The sequence below is a fragment of the Bubalus kerabau genome, chromosome 6, assembly GCF_029407905.1.
Source record: "Bubalus kerabau isolate K-KA32 ecotype Philippines breed swamp buffalo chromosome 6, PCC_UOA_SB_1v2, whole genome shotgun sequence".
In the NCBI taxonomy this organism is placed as follows: Eukaryota; Metazoa; Chordata; class Mammalia; order Artiodactyla; family Bovidae; genus Bubalus; species Bubalus kerabau.
This window is the reverse complement of record NC_073629.1, coordinates 113,014,857-113,032,521: the sequence shown is the minus strand read 5'-3', so window position 1 is coordinate 113,032,521 and position 17,665 is coordinate 113,014,857. Positions and strand designations below refer to the sequence as shown.

The 17,665-nt window shown below is 51.2% G+C and overlaps 1 protein-coding gene across 4 annotated transcripts in view; it reads right to left on the bottom strand.

Moving 5' to 3' along the window:
- EFHD1 (EF-hand domain family member D1) overlaps window positions 1-17,665 on the bottom strand; it is a 77,878-nt gene that overhangs the window by 39,046 nt on the left and 21,167 nt on the right. For 2 of the 4 annotated variants that reach the window (XM_055586473.1, XM_055586474.1), the window contains exon 1: window positions 4,596-5,012. The exons of the other annotated variants lie outside the window; for them this stretch is intronic. In XM_055586473.1, coding sequence (XP_055442448.1) covers window positions 4,596-4,888 — 293 coding nt within the window. In that variant the 5' untranslated portion in view covers window positions 4,889-5,012. Of the gene's footprint in view, window positions 1-4,595; window positions 5,013-17,665 lie in introns of those variants that run through there. 4 annotated transcript variants of the gene reach the window in all.

The window sequence follows — 17,665 nt, the reverse complement described above, 5'->3', positions numbered from 1 at the left end:
GAGGTACGCTTCAGGTGGAACAGACACGTGGCAATGACCAGTTGCTGGCTGGATAAGGTGACGCCATAGCAACACACTCACAGGGCAGGGAGAGGGTCGGGGAGGGGTGGGCATGCCCAGGAGGCAGGGGTACCCGGAAGACCCCCACGAAGTGCTTTCCTTGCCCAGCCCTCAGAAAGCAGCTGCAGAAAAGGTTCAGTGCAGGAGTGACCGGATATGAAGGGGGCTGTGAGCAAAAATGAGGTTTTCAAGAGGACTCACCTAGATGTAGTTTTTTAAGTCATGCAATTTTTTTTTGTTTTAAGTCATGTAGGACAGCAGGAAGAGGGAAACATGAAAGAGGGTCAGCAGGAAAGCTGGGCTGAGCTGTGAGCAAAGCTGGGATCAAGGACCTCATCAACTGCAAAGGGCACCTACAGGAAGGTGGCAGTGCCAGGCCAGCAGGGGGCAAATCCCCAGATGCCAGGCCCCACAGCAGCCTTCCCGGGTAGGAGGGGGATGAGGGCTGAAGGGCAGAGCTGAGTCAGAGGGGTCCAGGTGACAAACTCTCCCAGGCTGGGAGCTCCTGACCCTGGTGGGGTGGGGGGAGCAAGATTTCAGCTGCCTCCCAGGGGAGAAAACTGGGCAGGAACCCCCGAGTGGGGGACCCCATCACGCTCAGGTGGACGCTTACGGGGGCCAGGGCCAAGGAGTCCCTGGTTTGTGCTGGTGTGGGTAGCAGGGCGGGGAGGGTTTCGGACACGGACATGGGGCTTGGAGCCAAAGCTGGGGAACGGCTCTCAGCAGAACGCCCCTGTTTCATGTCTCAGGGTGACTTGGCACTCGTCACCCACTCCTCTCACTCAGTTCTCGCCAAACCCTTGAAAGAGGGCTTTCCTGGGGGCTCAGTGGAAAAGAACCTGCCTGCCAATGCAGGAGACGTGGGCTCTATCCCCGATCTGGGAAGATCCCATATGTGGCAACTAAGCCGGTGAGCCAGAACTGCTAAGCCTGGGCTCTGGAGCCTGGGAGCCGAAACTACTGAAGCCCGATGCCCTAGAGCCAGTGCTCCACAAGAGAAGCCACGGCGGGGAAAAGTTCAGGCACCGCAACCAGAGAAAAGCCCGTGCACCAGCGAAGACCCAGCACAGCCAAAAATAAATTTAAAAAAATTCAATTTAAAAAACACTTGAAAGAAACAGCTGCCCCCATTTTATAGATGAAGAGCGAGATGTGGTTAAGCAACTTGCCCACGATCACAGCAAATGACCCTGGAATGGGCGGGGTGGGGGTGCTCTGTGTGTACCTTCTCCAAACTCAAAATGGATAATTTGGTCTTGAAACTAGATTTAAGGGGGGTTTTCCAGATGATGCTAGCGGTAAAGAACCCACCTGCCAATGCAGGAGACCTGGGTTCAATCCCTGGGTGGGGAAGATCCCCTGGAGAAGGGCATGACAACCCACTCCAGTATTCTTGCCTGGAGAATCCCATGGACAGAGGAGCCTGGAGGGCTACAGTCCATAGGGTTGCAGAGTCGGACACGACTGAAGCGACTTAAGCACAGCACAGCACTAGATTTGGCGGGGGAGGGAAGGGTCTTTCCAAACCACCGTCAGGGAAAGCATGATTCTCCCAATGGTCCCTGCTCCTGGCAGTCACAGCAGCTACCCGGCCCTCACGGGAAGGTGGTGATTTTACCACAGTGCACACACTGGCTTCCTCAGTAAGAGTCCCACTGCCAAGCCCTCTGCCAGTCACCGCAGGGGTGGGGCACATGGCTCAGGCCCGGCCAATCAGAGCAATGAATTCCTTTGGCCGCAGCAATAGATTCAGAGCCAACCAGCAACAATAGTAGAGCTACAAAAGACACACACACAATAAGGCCTTTGCTATGGTTACCCTTCCCACTGGACTTACTGGAGCTGCTGTGGCCACACTGCAACCACCAGGGATAAGCCACCTGAGAACGGGGACCACACAGAGAGGAAGCTGGCTTCAGAAAAAGACATGAACCTCTGAGGGCATCATTTGAGCTCCCAGATACAGCCATACCTGATACCAGCCTTTTTTCTTAACTTCCTGAGCCCATTAATGCCCTTTTCGTTTCTGCCAGTTTGGGTTGCAAGTGGCAGAAAACCCCATCTAGACTTGTGACTGACACAGTATCTCTGGAGAAAGAAGTCCCACGCTTGACTAGATGCCAGCTCTTCAGGCCCCTAGAGCACACACTGCCTGCGCTTTAGCTCGACCTTCTTTCAGCATCTGTTTCCCCATCGGTGCCACCTTGCTTGATCTCCCAAGCCCCTCTGATTGTGTTCAGTTCAGTCCCACTCTTTGCCACCCCATGGACTGCAGCAAGCCAGGCCTCCCTGGCCATCACCAACTCCCCGAGTTTGCTCAAACTCATGTCCATTGAGTCCGCGATGCCATCCAACCATCTGATTGTGTGGACTCCCTTTATTACTCTTAGGCAGCCAACAAACAAACAGCCTTTCAAAGACTGTTCTTTAATTTAAACATAATAATAATAAAAATAAATAAATGAAAGAAATCTGAATGACCCCAGAGCAAGAGGAAGATGACCGTGCCTGTGATGCCCTCTCTAAAGCCAGCTGGACTGGGAGGGACTGCGGGGCCCTGGGAGCAGTCAGTCGGGGAATAGTATGCCAGGAGAGGCATAACCCCAAACAAGTCAAAGGGGTGCTGACAAACCATGCACTTTTCAGTCTCCGCCCCAGTCAGTCTTCTGCCTCGACTCAGGTTCCCTTGCTGTGCTAAGTTGCTTCAGTCGTCTCTGACTCGGTGTGATCCTAGGGACCGAAGTCCACCAGGCTCCTCTGTCCATGGGATTCTCCTGGCAAGAATACTAGAGTGGGTTGCCATGCCCTCCTCCAGAGATCCTCTCCACCAGGATCAGACCGCATCTCTTATGTCTTCTTTCCTGGAGAAGGAAACGGCAACCCGTTCCAGAAATTTTGCCTGGAAAATCCTATGGATGGAGGAGCCTGGTAGGCTACAGTCTATGGGGTCGCAAAGAGTGGGCCACTTCATTTTTTTTCTTTTTTCTATGTCTTCTTTACCACTAGCGCCACCTGGGAAGCCCCAGGGCTCCTTAATGGCCCAAATTGGACCCACCAGGTGTTAACTCCCGGAGAAGGCAATGGCACCCCACTCCAGTACTCTTGCCTGGAAAATCCCATGGACCGAGGAGCCTGGTGCGCTGCAGTCCATGGGGTCGCTAAGAGCCGGACACGACTGAGCGCCTTCACTTTCACTTTTCACTTTCCTGCATTGAAGAAGGAAATGGCAACCCACTCCAGAGTTCTTGCCTGGAGAATCCCAGGGACGGGGGAGCCTGGTGGGCTGCCGTCTATGGGGTCGCACAGAGTCGGACACGAATGAGGCGACTTAGTAGGTGTTAACTCCAGAGAACAAAGCCTGGAAGCCAGGGACCGGGAAATTAGGGTGTCGAGGAAGCCGAGGTGACGCGGTGGCTCCGGGTACCAATCTGCCGACCTCGGTGCCGAGGCTGGAGCTGGTCACAGTCCGGCCTCAGGCTCCCGCCACACAGCGCCGGCCACAGCGCCTTTAAATAGAACCTCCGCGGGTAGGACAAACACATTCCAAGCGCTTTTTAAAACGCCCCAAGCAAGACCTGGCCGGCGGCCTCAGGTCCCCCCAGGCATTTCCCGGTCTTGGCCCAATTCTCCAACAAATATTAATAGCTCAGTTGGGAGCTTATGGTGTGCAAAATACTTTCTGGCCTTAAAAGGCAGGATGATTTTTTTCTCCCCACTCTCCAGATGAAGAAACCGAGGCCCAGGGAGCTGCCAGACTACAAGGCCGACTACTAGTTCACGCCGCCAGGCAACGCTGCCTCCATCGCCCGGGGTTGGGGCTCCCCCGAGGGGCACGACCGGAATGAGCCCCCGCCGGATCAGTTGCCAGCTGCCGTGTCCGGTTCCGACGGGCGCCTCCTGCCCAAGAGGCAAGAAGGGGGAACACGGCCAAGGCGACGCCCCCAGGAGGCTCCCCAAACGCGCTCGCTCCCGGAACGTACTGATCTTCTGCGAAGAGTTGAACAAACTCCCAGTTCTCTGTCTCCGCGGGTACATCAAACCCCGCGCGGCAGCCAAGGATAAGTTTCCTCCTTTGTTTTTAAAAGATAAAGGACAAAGAAGGCTAATTTCTCCCTCGGGAGATGAAGTTGGCAGGTGAGGCGCAGCGCGTCTCGGTTTCCTAGAAGTTGCGCGCTGGGCAAAATCTCCGAGCCAGGCGACGGAGGGGGCGGGACCCGCCGTCTGGACCCCTGAGCCCAGGATTTGGGCTCGGTTGCCCGAGCGGAACTTCTGAGCTGGGTCAGGGAGAACCGCAGCTCCTGCCCTCTGTGTCCCAGCCCGGCTGGATCACCCAGCACCACCGCGCCGGGATCGGTCGGGGCGTGCGGGATCTTGAGGCCGTTAGGGTTAAATGATAAAGAAACCGTTGCACTGGCCCCCTCCGTCCTACCCCAAACGGGGCCTGGGACTCCGAGAGACCGACCCAGCGCCACCGACCCCTCCCTCCGGGGCTTCGGGTCCCTGGGTCCCGGGGGCGGACGGCGCGGAGCGCTCACAGTTTGAACATGCTCTCCAGGTCCTTGATGAGGCGGCGGCTGAACTCCGGGAACTCCGAGTAGGGGTGGAAGACCTTGCAGCGTCGGGGCCGCGCCGCGCCCTCGTTGATGTCCAGCCGTCGGTTCAGCTGCGCGCTCAGCTCGGCGTCGGCTCTGGCGGTGGGCGCCCAGGCAGGCGGCTGCGGCTGGGGCTCGGGGTCTGGGGCGCCTTCGGGCGCGGGCTGGAGCCCGCTGTCGCCTTCCTCCCACTGCAGTCGTCGCTGCAGCTTGCTCGCCAGCTCCTCGCTGGCCATGGCCTCGGTGGATCCGGAGACTCAGGGACTGGGCGGACAGCGCGCTCCTGGGCGGCTGGCGACTCTGCGACACTTTGCCGAGACGGCGGGGACCCGGCGGTTGGGTGGAACCGGGGGCAGGCGGGGCGGAGCCGCGGCTTTAAGGAGGAGCTGTGGCTCGGGGACCGCCCGCCCCGGAGGCCACAGGTGCCCGCCTGTCCCGGGGATGTCGACCGGCCGAGCGCTTCCCGGGATGGAGCGCGGACCCTCGGATCAACCCTGAGCTTTCCGCCCGCTCCCGGGGGCCCGGGGGCCCTGGGGTCCTCCGGGAACGGCAGCGGGCGAAAGTTTCACTACCGTTTTGGCGGTTCCTTTCTCGTCCCCCAGAAGTGCCCCGACTGCCGGCGCTCGTGGCCGGTGACAGACTGGGGGTGGGGGAGCTGAGCGCCCCCGAGTGACACCCGCGCGCCCCCAGGACTGCGGGTGGCATCCCCGCCGCACTGGTCGCGAGGTCTGGGAGAGGGAGGCGCCCTCAGGGAGCGCGGGGAAGGGCGAGCTGACTTTTAAAACACTCACTCTAAAGACATGTTTCCAAAACATACTAAAAATACTAAAAACAAATAAGCAAACAGGAAAAAAAAAAAAAAAGCAAGCAGGCCTAGACGGACTCCTGGCTCTCTTGTGGTAAGACACCAGCGCCACTTTGGGGACTCTGACTTTTCCTGTGAGATGCAAGAAAGTAAAAAAGAAGGTTGAAAATAAAGCAATAAGTCAGCATTTTAACACCACGTTGAAAAAAAAAAATCGTCACTCCCTAAGGAAGGCTGATGTGGATGGCTGTTACGTCAGCCAAGCCTTGAGAAAAATCTTGTAAACACCGCTCTGCCCCTGAGGACTCTGTTCTGACTCTGCCCTGACTTTGTTCTGACTGCCTGGGGGCTGCTGCCCAGGGCCTGTCCCCACTGCTGGCTGTGGGCACCTGAGATCCAGGACCAGCCTTTGGCACTGGGGTGTGTAGGGCCCAAGGGAGTCCTGGCAGGGATTCTGAGCATCTGGACAGGCCTGTGTGCTTATTCCTTCAGTCCTGTCTGACTCTTTGCCACCTCATGGACTGTAGCCCACCAGGCTCCTCTGGCTGTGGGCAAGAATACTGAAGTGAGTTGCCATGCTCTCCTCCAGGGATCTTCCCGAATATATAAATAAATAAATAAATAGGGAAAATATTAAAATTTTAAATAAAGTGATCAAATAGAACCTTTTCAACATCCCTACTGGGAAGCCCCATACATATATATTTTTTTAATTAGGGAAAAATTAAGTTTTTAAATAAAGTGATCAAATAAAATCTTTTTAACATCCCTATTGGGGCTTCGCAGGTGGCACTAGGGGTAAAGACCCTTCTTGCCAATGCAGGAGACATAAGAGACACAGTTTTGATCCCTGGTTCACAAAGATCCCCTGGAGGAGGAGGGCATAGCAACCCACTCCAGTATTCTTGCCTGGAGAATCCCCGTGGGCAGAGGAGCCTGGTGGATTATAGTCCATGGGGTCACAAAGAGTCGGACACGACTAAGCTACTAACACACACACACATCAATGCCACTGTGCAAATATGACCCATATTTTGTAAAATACATTTCTATGCATAGAAAAAAAAAGGGGTCAAATTATTATTTTTAAAAATAATTATATTTATCGATCGGCTGTGCTCGCCCTTCGTCGATTTGTGGGCTTTTATCTAGTTGTGGCAAGTGGCGGCTACTCGCTAGTTGTGGTGCTCGGGCTTCTCGCTGCGGTGACGTCTCTTGCTGTGGAGCACAGGCTATAGCGTGCGAGGGCTTGAGTAGTCGTGGCCCACGGACTCAGTGCTTTCAGCTTCCAGGCTCTAGAGCACAGGCTCAGTAGCTGTGGTGCACGGGCTTAATTGCTCCATGGCATGTGGGATCATCCCAGACCAGGGGTCGGACCCATGTCTCCTGCATTGGCAGGTGGATTCTTTACCACTTAGCCACCAGAGAAGCCCAGGATCAAATTATTAACCGTTGTAAACGCTAGGAGTCCAACCATTTCTGTCAACTATTTTAATTCTCACTTCTCTGAATTTTCTACAATGACCACACAGAACTGCTATAACCAGAAAACAACTATGATTGCTTGCAATGGAACAGTACCAGAGGGCACCTATGTTAGCTGTAGAGCAGTCGAAACTATTTTGCCTGTGTCATCCCTTGAATGTGTTTATTTCACTAACATTCCTGGGGGATGGGTACAGGAGATTTTACCTTTCTTCTGTCCATGGAATTCTCCAGGCAAAAATACTGGAGGGGGTTGCCATTCCCTTCTCCAGGGGATCTTCCCCACCCAGGGATTGAACCTGGGTCTCCTGCACTGCAGGCAGATTCTTACCGTCTGAGCCATCAGAGAATCCCCTTTGCATTTCATAGGGGAAATCAAATGGGTTTTACCTCCAGGACTTCTTTTCAGTTCCCTATTGCTATGTAACAAACCATCCCCAAACCTAAGGCCCAAACAACACATTTACTTTGCTCACAAATCTTCGCTTTGGACAGACCTTCATGGGGAAGTCCCTCCTCTGACCCACCTGGTGCAAGGCGGGGTAGCTCGGAGGCTGTAGGGGAGAATCCATCTGAAGACTTATTCCCTCCCAGGTATGGACTGATGCTGGCTGGTGTTTGGCTAGAACACCTACGCATGGCCTGTGCTTCCTCCCAGCATGGTCGCTGGGTTCCCAGGACGGGCTTGCAAAGAAGAGAGAGGGAGGAAGAAGCTTCATCGCCTCTTATGAATAGGGTCAGAAATCACACAGCTCGACTCTATTGGTCAGAACAGTCATGAAGGAGAGAGGACATACATCTCCAGCCCTCGGGCTTCCCTGGATGGTGGTCCAGTGGGTAAGAATCTGCCTGCAAATGCAGAGCATACAGGTTCGACCCCCTGGTCTAGGAAGATCCCACATGCTGCAGATCAACGAAACCCATGTGCCACAACTACTGAGCCGTGCTCCAGAGCCTGGGAACTGCAAATACTGAGTTCACAGGCCACAGCTGCTGACGCCCACGAGCCCTAGAGCCCGTGCTTCGCAATAAGAAGAGCCACGGCCAAGAAAAGTCCATGCGCAGCAGCTAGAGCGTAGCCCCTACTCGCCACTAAAGAAAAGCACCGCAATTAAGACCCAGCACAGCCAAAAATAAATACATACATAAATAAAATCTCCACCTCTCAATGGAGGCGTGATAAAATCATCTAAAAATAGTGTGTGAGATGGGATATGTGTCATTGTGATCATCTGTCTTTATTTTAAAAATCTATTGATTTTTTAAAATCACTCATTTTGTTCTCTTTTCATAAAAAAAAAATATATATATATTTATTTGGCTGCACCGAGTCTTAGTCATGACACTCAGGGTCTTCGATCTTTGCTGTGGCCCTCGGGATATTTAGTTGCAGTATACAGGATCTGCTGTCCAGGGATTGAACCCAGGTCCCATGCATTGGGAGCAGGGAGTCTTAGCCACTGGACCCCAGGGAAGCCTCCACTGTGACCATCTTAGGAAAATATAATCTGCCAGTCCTCCCTCTGAAAACCCCTGCAGGCTTGAGTCTCTTGTGGTTCTGTGGCATTCAGACAAGAACAGGTATGCCCTTCAGCCTAGATGGGTTGGCACCAGCCTCTCAGCCCTCCGGGAAGCATGGACCTGCAAGTTACTAGGAAGTCAGAATGAACCCAAGTCAAGAAAGGTAAAAACGCTTCCAAGTGAGCAGAAACCTGGGTCAGCTTCCATCTCTGGGGGCAATCAGTCCTGTGCACCTTGGCATTATCAACCTCTTTAACAAGACAAAAGCTCAGGCCTTTGATTTGTTTTAGAGCAAGAGGTTTTGTCCTTCACAAATGAAGTAATTGTCATGTCGTGTGCTCTTCCTAAGTCTCTTCACGCCATCCCTCATTGCACTCAAAATATTCTAAAATTAGATGTGATGATGAGTGTGCAACTCCATGAATATAATAAAAACCATTGAATTGTACACTTCAAAAGGGTGACGTCTATGCACGTGAATTATATCTCAACAAATCTGTTCTTTTTAAAATGACAATAAGCCATTACCTATTAACATAAATAGTATAAGCAAGAAGACCAACATTGTTTTACATTTCTGCATGCCTTTCACACACACACACACACACACACACACACACACATCTCTCATCTCTGACTTAACAGTAGACTTGGATATCACATCTGTTTCTGCATTAGATTGCTGTGATTTGTGATTTCTTTGAAAGCTGTGAAGAAAATCCAGGCTTCCAAAGACCACTGGGAATGTCAGTTCAGTTCAGTCCCTCAGGCATGTCCGACTCTTTGCAACCCCATGGACTGCAGCACACCAGACTTCCCTGTCCTTCACCATCTCCCGGAATTTGCTCAAACTCATGTCGATTGAGTTGGTGATGCCATCAAACCATCTTGTCCTCTGTCGTCCCCTTCTCCTTTTGCCTTCAATCTTTCCCAGCATCAGGGTCTTTTCCAGTGAGTGGGTTCTTCATATCAGGTGACAGCCAATGTATTGGAGCTTTATCTTCAGCATCAGTCCTTCCAATGAATATTCAGGACTAATTTCCTTTAGGATTGACTGGTTTGATTTCCTTGCAGTCCAAGGGACTCTCAAGAGTCTTCTCCAACACTACAGTGCAAAAAGCATCAATTCTTCGGCACTCAGCTTTCTTTATGGTTCAATTCTCACATCCATACATGACTACTGGAAAAACCATAGCTGGGAATGTGGATGTATAAATGGAAAAGTTGGATGTATAAATGGAGAAGGGGGGAGTGTTTGTTTCGTCTTTTCAGATAATTGTGGTTATCATTTTTCTTTGTTACTACACCAAAACTCCTAAGTGATAGTTTCCTGCAATTTAATTGCAGCATGGAAGATGAAAGCATCCAAACCAACTCTCCATACTCTGTTACAGTGAAAACGATAATCACTCTATCTTGCATGTTTAATGGGTCCTTGAGTTAGGCATGTTACTTTGTACTGTTACAGGGCTTCCCTAGTGGCTCAGTGGTAAAGAATCCACCCACAATGCAGGAGACTTGGGTTGGATCTCTGGATCAGGAAGATCCCCTGGAGGAGGAAATGACAACCCACTCTAGTATTCTTGCCTGGGAAATCCCATGGACAGAGGAGCCTGGCGGGCTACAGTCCATGGGGTCACAAAAGAGTCAGAAAAGTCAACTCTTTGAGACCCTGATGCTGGGAAAGACTGAGAGCAAAAGAAAAGGGCAGCAGAGGATGAAATGGTTAGACAGCATCACTGACTCAAAGGACACGGATCTGAGCAAATTTCAGGAGATACTGGAGGACAGAGAAGCCTGGCAGGCTGCAGTCCATTGGGTTGCAAAGAGTTGGACAGACTTAGTGACTGAACAACAACATTGCAAGGAAAAGTAATGGAAGGTTTAACATGTAAACCGGAAGAAGGTTATCAACAAATGCAACAAAGTATCCAGAACCTCATTGGGCACTCCTACAGAGCAGTGCTTAAAAACAAAAACAAACTGATGAAAACTTGGGCAAGGGTATGAGCAAACTTACCTAAACCGGTTCGACCCGGTAAAACTCAGACTTTACTTGGTTGGTTAATGTATTGGTCAAAGAAGTTTAGGGGAGTGTTTACTCCCCAACATTCTTGTTATCACATTATAAAGAAAGCCAGCCCCAGACCAAATTCTCCTAAACATAAAATTATTTATTATGGGAATTGCCTGGCAGCCCAGTGGGTAGGATTCTGCGCTTTCACTGCCAGGGGCGAGGGTTCGATCCCTGGTCAGGGAACTAGTATTCCTCAAGCTTCAAAGTGAAAGTCGCTCAGTCGTGTCCCTCTCTTTGCGACTCCATGGACTAGTTTATGGAATTCTCCAGGCCAGAATACTGGGATGGGTAGCCGTTCCCTTCTCCAGTGGATCTTCACGGCCCAGTAATCAAACTGGGGTCTCCTGCATTGCAGGCAGATTCTTTACCAACTGAGCTATCAGGGAAGCCCCTAAGCATCAAGGCAAGTTAAAAAAAAAAAAAGAGATTTATTAAACCAACATCCCCAGCAAGCAGACATAGACTAGCTCAGACAGCCTATTCTATAAATTTGATGAAGTCTCAAGTCCCAGCTTTTGACCACCTTTTAGAAAATCCAACCAAAGCCTTAACCAGAGGCCGGCACACACTCTAGAGACCAGATTCCTTGCCTTACTTATGACCATCATCAAACAACCAGAAGCCCTCCTACATCAGTGGCTGAAAGCTGCTAATAAAAATCAAGCCTTAGGGACAGGTTAGAAATTTTGGTGGATTCTCATGTCCTTTGCAGTATGGAGGTGGGTGGGGGGTTAAACTATTTTAAAGCAACCCACATATCTTAAAAAAACAGTACTTTTCATTTCATCAATGAGGGCCCACTTTGAACACTATTCAGTTTAGTCAATAAGCCGCTATATTCACCGATGCTTTTTTTTAAATTTCTGACATCATTAGCTTAATTAGTAGTCATGCTTCAGTGATTGATCAAGTTATGCATAACAAGAAGACTTGCATAAGCAACATCTGAGGTGAGATCCTTCGGATATAATGTTGGCTGGTACATCTGGACTGTGTACCCTTTGTAAAAAAAAGTTAAGGTAAAATTTGAGCTTCCCAGGTGGCACTAGCAGTAAAGAACCTGTCTGCCAAAGCAGGAGACTTAAGAGTCACAAGTTCGATCCCTGGGTCAGGAAGATCCCCTGGAGCAGGGTATGGCACCCCACTGCAGTATTCTTGCCTGGAGAATCCCAGGGACAGAGGGCCCTGGTGGGCTGCAGTCCAGAGGGTCGCAAAGTGTCCGACACGACTGAAGCGACTGAGCATGCACGCAAGGTAAAATTCACAAAACACACAATCAACCATTTTGAAGTATACAATTCAGTTCAAGTCAAGCAAAAGTAACGTGCAGTGTCAGAAATCGGGGATGAGGGTGGGGGGAATGACTGGGAGGGAACACGGGAGGGCTTTCAGACACTGTTTTATTTCCTGATCTCGTTGGTAATACCAGTGGTTCATGGTGGAAAATTTCATCAAGCAGTACCCTCATGATGGGCACTCAGGTTTTGTAATTTTTTGCATCTGTGTCTGTGGTGGTTTGGAAACGTGGCCACAAATGATTTGACATCCCTCCCACTGAGAGGGTCTGTGTCCCCACCCCTTGAACTTGGATGGGCCCGTGTGACTGGAAATACGGTGGAAGGGCTTCCCTGATGGACCAGCGCAGAGGACAGATTCCGTCCCTGGTCTGGGACGATTCCACACGCCTCGGGGCAACTCAGCCTGCGTGCCACCACCCCTGAGCCTGTGCTCTGGAGCCTGGGAGCTGTAACTAGAGAAAGCCCAAGAGCAGCAGTGAAAACCCAGCACGGCCAAAAAGAGAGAGGGAGAGTATAGTGGAAGTGATGCAACATCGCTTCTGAGGCTAGATGAAGAAAGGCCTCTCTGTTTCCTCCTTGCCTTCTGGGAACATTGGTTCTTGCCATCCTGAGTCACCGGGCAGGATGCCTGCTTACTCTGAGGTTGCCAGGCCAGAGACGCCCCTGGTGGGGCTATGGTCCACGGGCCCAGAGGAGCCAGTCCATCCCACATGCCACACACATGAGCAAAGAAGTCATTTAGGGAGTGGGCTCCGGGACTCAGGTCTTCCGACTCCAGTCACCAGGGCCGCCCCGGTCCCAGGTTTCCTGGAACAGAGAAGGGCCACCGCCCCGTGCCCAGCTCCTGACCCAGAGGGTCCGTGAATACAATATACTAGTGGTGGCCGTTTCCCATCACTGTGTCTTTGGGAATTGTGGTAAAAACATCAGGGCTTCCCTGGTAGCTCAGTTGGTAAAAGAATCGTGCGTCGGGAAGATCCGCTGGAGAAGGGATAGGCTACCCACTCCAGTATTCTTGGGCTTCCCTGGTGGCTCAACTGGTAAATAATCCACCTGCAATGTGGGAGACCTGGGTTCGATCCTTGGGTGGGGAAGATCCCCTGGAGAAGGGAAAGGCTACCCACTCTAGTGTTCTGTCCTGGAGAATTCCAGGGACTGTATAGTCCTTGGGGTCACAGAGTCGGACACGACTGAGCGACTTTCACTTTATGAACACCACTGAGTTCCAGGTGTTTCATTACATGACAGCAAAGACTGGAACATGCTTGTGGTTCAGTCGTGTCCGACTCTTTGCGATGCCATGGACTGCAGCACACCAGTCTTCCCTGTCCTTCAGTATCCTTTTTTTTTTTGGCACCCGGAAGCATACCTAAAGGAAGCCTGCACCAGGTTGGGAGAGCCTGGCCCCCAATTTATCAGACAGGCTGCCCCCTGCTGGAGGCCATGGGGAACCACATGGCAAATGGTTCCCTGAGTCACCAGGCTGGTTGGTGGGAATCCTCTGGGAGGGTGGGCCTCCTGCTGCTGCTGCTGCTAAGTTGCTTCAGTCGTGTCCGACTCTGTGCGACCCCATAGATGGCAGCCCACCAGGCTTCCCATCCCTGGGATTCTCCAGGCAAGAACACTGGAGTGGGTTGCCATTTCCTTCTCCAATGCATGAGAGTGAAAAGTGAAAGTGAAGTCGCTCAGTTGTGTCCGACTCTAGTGACCCCATGGACTGCAGCCTACCAGGCTCCTCCATCCATGGGATTTTCTAGGCTAAAGTACTGGAGTGGGGTGCCACTGCCTTCTCCGGGGCCTCCTACTTACCCCTTCTCTGGATGGCAGCAGAGGCTTCCTGTTGGCACATCACTGGGACAGTTCATGCCTCAGGGGTTTCAGATTTAGTTCTTGGAAGCTCTGAGGTTTAGGAGGACAAACAGAACTGCTCTGCCCAAGGCAGGGAGATTCAGACACTGAAGTGGCTCCAACCAGCCTGTGAGCAGCTGGGAGCACGGCTGGCCCACCCGCCACCCTGAGTTTCTGCCAGTGCATCCCATCTGACTGCCCAGGGTGCCTGCTGCTGGGCCATGCCCGTGGTTTCCTCATTCCCCAGGCGACGGAGCCCTCTAGTTATAGAACGGCATGCACACATGCTTAGTCGCTCAGTCGTGTCCGACTCTTTGTGACCCCATGGACTCTTTGAGACCCCATGGACTCTTTGAGACCCCATGGACTGTAGCCCACCAGGCTCCTCTGTCCATGGGATTCTCCAGGCAAGAATACTGGAGTGGGCTGCCATTTCCTTCTCCAGGGGATCTTCCCAACCCAGGGATCAAACCTGCATCTCCCATGTCTCCTGCATTGCAGGCAAATTCTTTACCACCAGCCATCGGGGAAGCTCATAGAGGATCTTGTCACAGATGTAATACATGTGACACGGGGAGCAGAGCCTCTCTCCCAAGAAGCCCTGGGGGTCAGGGTGCAGAGCTGTGTCCTCGCCTGGCTTTAGGGCTCTGGGCAGACTCCCCCAGGCTGCTGTCTTCTCAGGACAGACTCCCTCCACCCACCCACCCCCACCCCCACCCCCATCCCACCTCCCCTCACATCTCCAGAATGCATGTGCAATCCAGGGTCACTGGAGACTCAGTGGGCAGAATAGGGGTCCTGGTGGGGCAGGTGGTCATATTGTTTCCTTCGTTCCTGCAGGTGGGCTCTGGAGCCTCCATCCCCGGGGTCTGCCTGGAAGGTTTTTTTTTCATTCATTTGACAGTATTTACTGGGCATCTGGGATTTCTTGGTGGCTCAGATGGTAAAGAAGCTTCCTGCAATGCAGGAGACCCAGCTTCGATCCCTGGGTTGGGAATATCCCCTGGGGAAAGGAAGGGTAACTCACTCCAGTATTCTTGCCTGGGAAATCCCATGGACAGAGGAGCCTGGTAGTCTACAGTCCATGGGGTCACAAAGAGTCAGACATGACTGAGCAAATCAGCACACACGCACACACTGGTATCTACTATATACAGACACAGCCACGGGCACCTGGGCTGCTAACCCCTAGTGGTAAAAACAATTAAAGCTCCCGATCAGCCAGCACTTACTCTGTGCTGCGTGTGGCACTAGGAACTTTCCATATATGGCCTCACTGGATTTCCCCAAAATTCTGTGGAGTCTCATTTAGTCTTCCCAGTAGCCTGGGAAATACCCTCACCCTAACCAGAATCAGGATCCCTGGAGATGGAGCCTGGGGATCTCTATTTTAGAAATAAGATGTTCTGGGGTGTCCCACGTTTGGAGCATACCACAAAGGCAGATCTTGTGACCCTAACTTTAAAGATGAGGGTCTGTGCTGCGTGCAACTTGCTCAGGGCGTCTCCAGCCCTATGGGTCTCCTCACTGGACCCGCCCCTCAGAGGGGAGAAGGCCAGTGAGTCAGGAGCCTAGGAGGAGGGACAGTGTGGGGACCCCCTCACTAATGTTCCAGGTGAGTCCGCTTCAGACTTCTCCTCCCACATGCCAGGGTTTCAGGAGACGACGAGATATTACAAGCTTTTAGTTACCAATACTCTCCTATACAAGACAAACTCGAACATGGGTTTAAAAGTGAAAAAGTCGCTTAGTCCTGTCCAACTCTTTGCAACCCCATGGACTGCAGCACGCCAGGCCTCCCTGTCCATTACCAACTCCCGGAGCCACAGAGAAGAGGATTTCAAATCTGCCGTCAGGCAGGGGATTTACAAACTGGAAGTGCCACCCAGTGGCGGCAATGAAGAATTACCACGACCTTACACAGCTACAAGACATTTGCTAGGAGAGGAGACCTTTAACCAAAAACGAAAGGAAAGAAAAAAGATAATTATGTGAGGTGATGGATGTGTTAATTAACTAGATGGGGAATGTTCTCACGATGTATACATATATCAAATCAACACAGTGTACACTTTATATATGTCAATTCTACTTCAATAAATCTAAAACTAAAAAAGATCAGCTGGTTAACATAAAAAATCATGGACTTTCAAGATGGAAAGGGGCTTTAAAGAACACCTAATAAAGAGTGCTGGAATTTTTATGGGAAGCAGTTATTAGTAGTTTACTTGCAGATCACTTTGATCTTTTAAGCTCTTTCAAGGTTGGTCTAGCCTTTCCTCTATGACCAATTTAACCCACTTGTAAGGTGCAGCATGTCTGGACTTTCTACCCAACACCCTGCATTCAATGAAATCTCAATGAATTCAATGAAATCTCTTCACTTTGGCTGATGGGAATAAAATACAATTCCTCATGCTTCTGAGTTTGGGGAACTATTCAGCTCTGCAGTAATTGTTCCATCCCTGGAAGTGTTTCCATCTGCCCCACAGCATTTCCCCCCATGCGTGTACAATTTGTATTTAGCCAAAGACTCGGGGGAACCCCACGCAGAGCTCTTCATCTGCTTTCCCCCTGCCTGCTTGCTCTGTGCTGTCAGTTCTGGTTGTCTTGACCTCTGCAAGTTTCCATCTCTGACTCTCTAACTCAGGGAGCTTACTGGGCTCTGCTTGGGCTTCCCTTCTTTGTGCTTGTTTGGATTTTATCTTCCTGGCAGAAAGAGAGAATAAGAAAAGAAAGTGTTAGTCGCTCAGTCACATCCAACTCTTTGCAACCCCATGGACTGTAGCCCGCCAGGCTCCTCTGTCCATGGAATTCTCCAGGCAAGAATACTGGAGTGGATTGCTATTTCCTTCTCCAGGGGATGGTCCCAACCCAGGGAACTAACCCAGGTCTCCTGCATTGCAGGCAAACTCTTTACCATCTGAGCCACCGTAGAACTCACCTCATTTCCTCCCTCTCCTCCAGCGCTGCCTGCTCCCCAAGGCCATTTGAGCATTTCCTTTAGTTATCCAGTTGTTTTCGACAGGAGTGCGGGGGGAGGACTGTCTGATGCTCTCAGGGCAGGAAGCAGAAGATTCTATTCATCACAGGCTGGCAGCCCCATCCTTTAGTTTGTTTCAACATTTTAACATAAAACAGCTTCAAAGTTACAGAAAAGCTGCAGGATCAGGACAAAGAGCTTCTGTACCTCCTCCAGCTGGAGACTATTCACCAAAAGTCCCAGGAGCATCATTTAGGGAGAAGGTTCCAGTTCAGTATCACACATCACAGCCAGCTCTCTTGCCTCTGCAGTCACTTTCCATTTGCCTCTGCAGTCACTTTCCATCCAAGGCAGCCCCTCAGTCTTTCTTTGACTTTCAGGACTATGTATTTTCTGAAGCGCAGAGGCCGGTCATTTCATAGAGTGGACCTCCGTTTGGGTCTGTCCAGTGTTTCCTCGTGGTTAGAGTGGGTCGCATGCACTGTGTCCTCTCCCTTGCAATCTGGTGGGTGACACGTGATGTCCCTCGGTCACACAGCTGGTGGTAATAGCTTGGTCCACTTGATGAAAACAATACGTGTCTGATATTTTCAAGGTAAGGTTTCTTTCCTTCCTTTTGTGTTTAACACATATTTTGTGGGGAGATATTTGGGGATCAGATAACGGCCTGTCCCTCTCCCCTTTCACCCACTCATTTTAGCAGCCTGAGTGTTTCTTGGTGGAATTAGTTTTTCTACAGTGAACAGAAGTGATATTCTCATGCCTCGTGTCTCCAATTCCTTCTACTGCTGCTATGTCATACACTAGATTTTAATATGTATATTAAGATCATTTGCGGGGGGTGGGGGTGGGGTGTTGCTACTTGAAGAATCATTGAAAAGTGAAAGAAATTATCCTGCAGTCAACTGATGTCTCCTCCGCCCAACAGTAGTCACGGATGAGGGAGCCAGATGTCCAGAGCAAAGCGGGTTGGGGATGAGCTCAGTTTATGTTCAG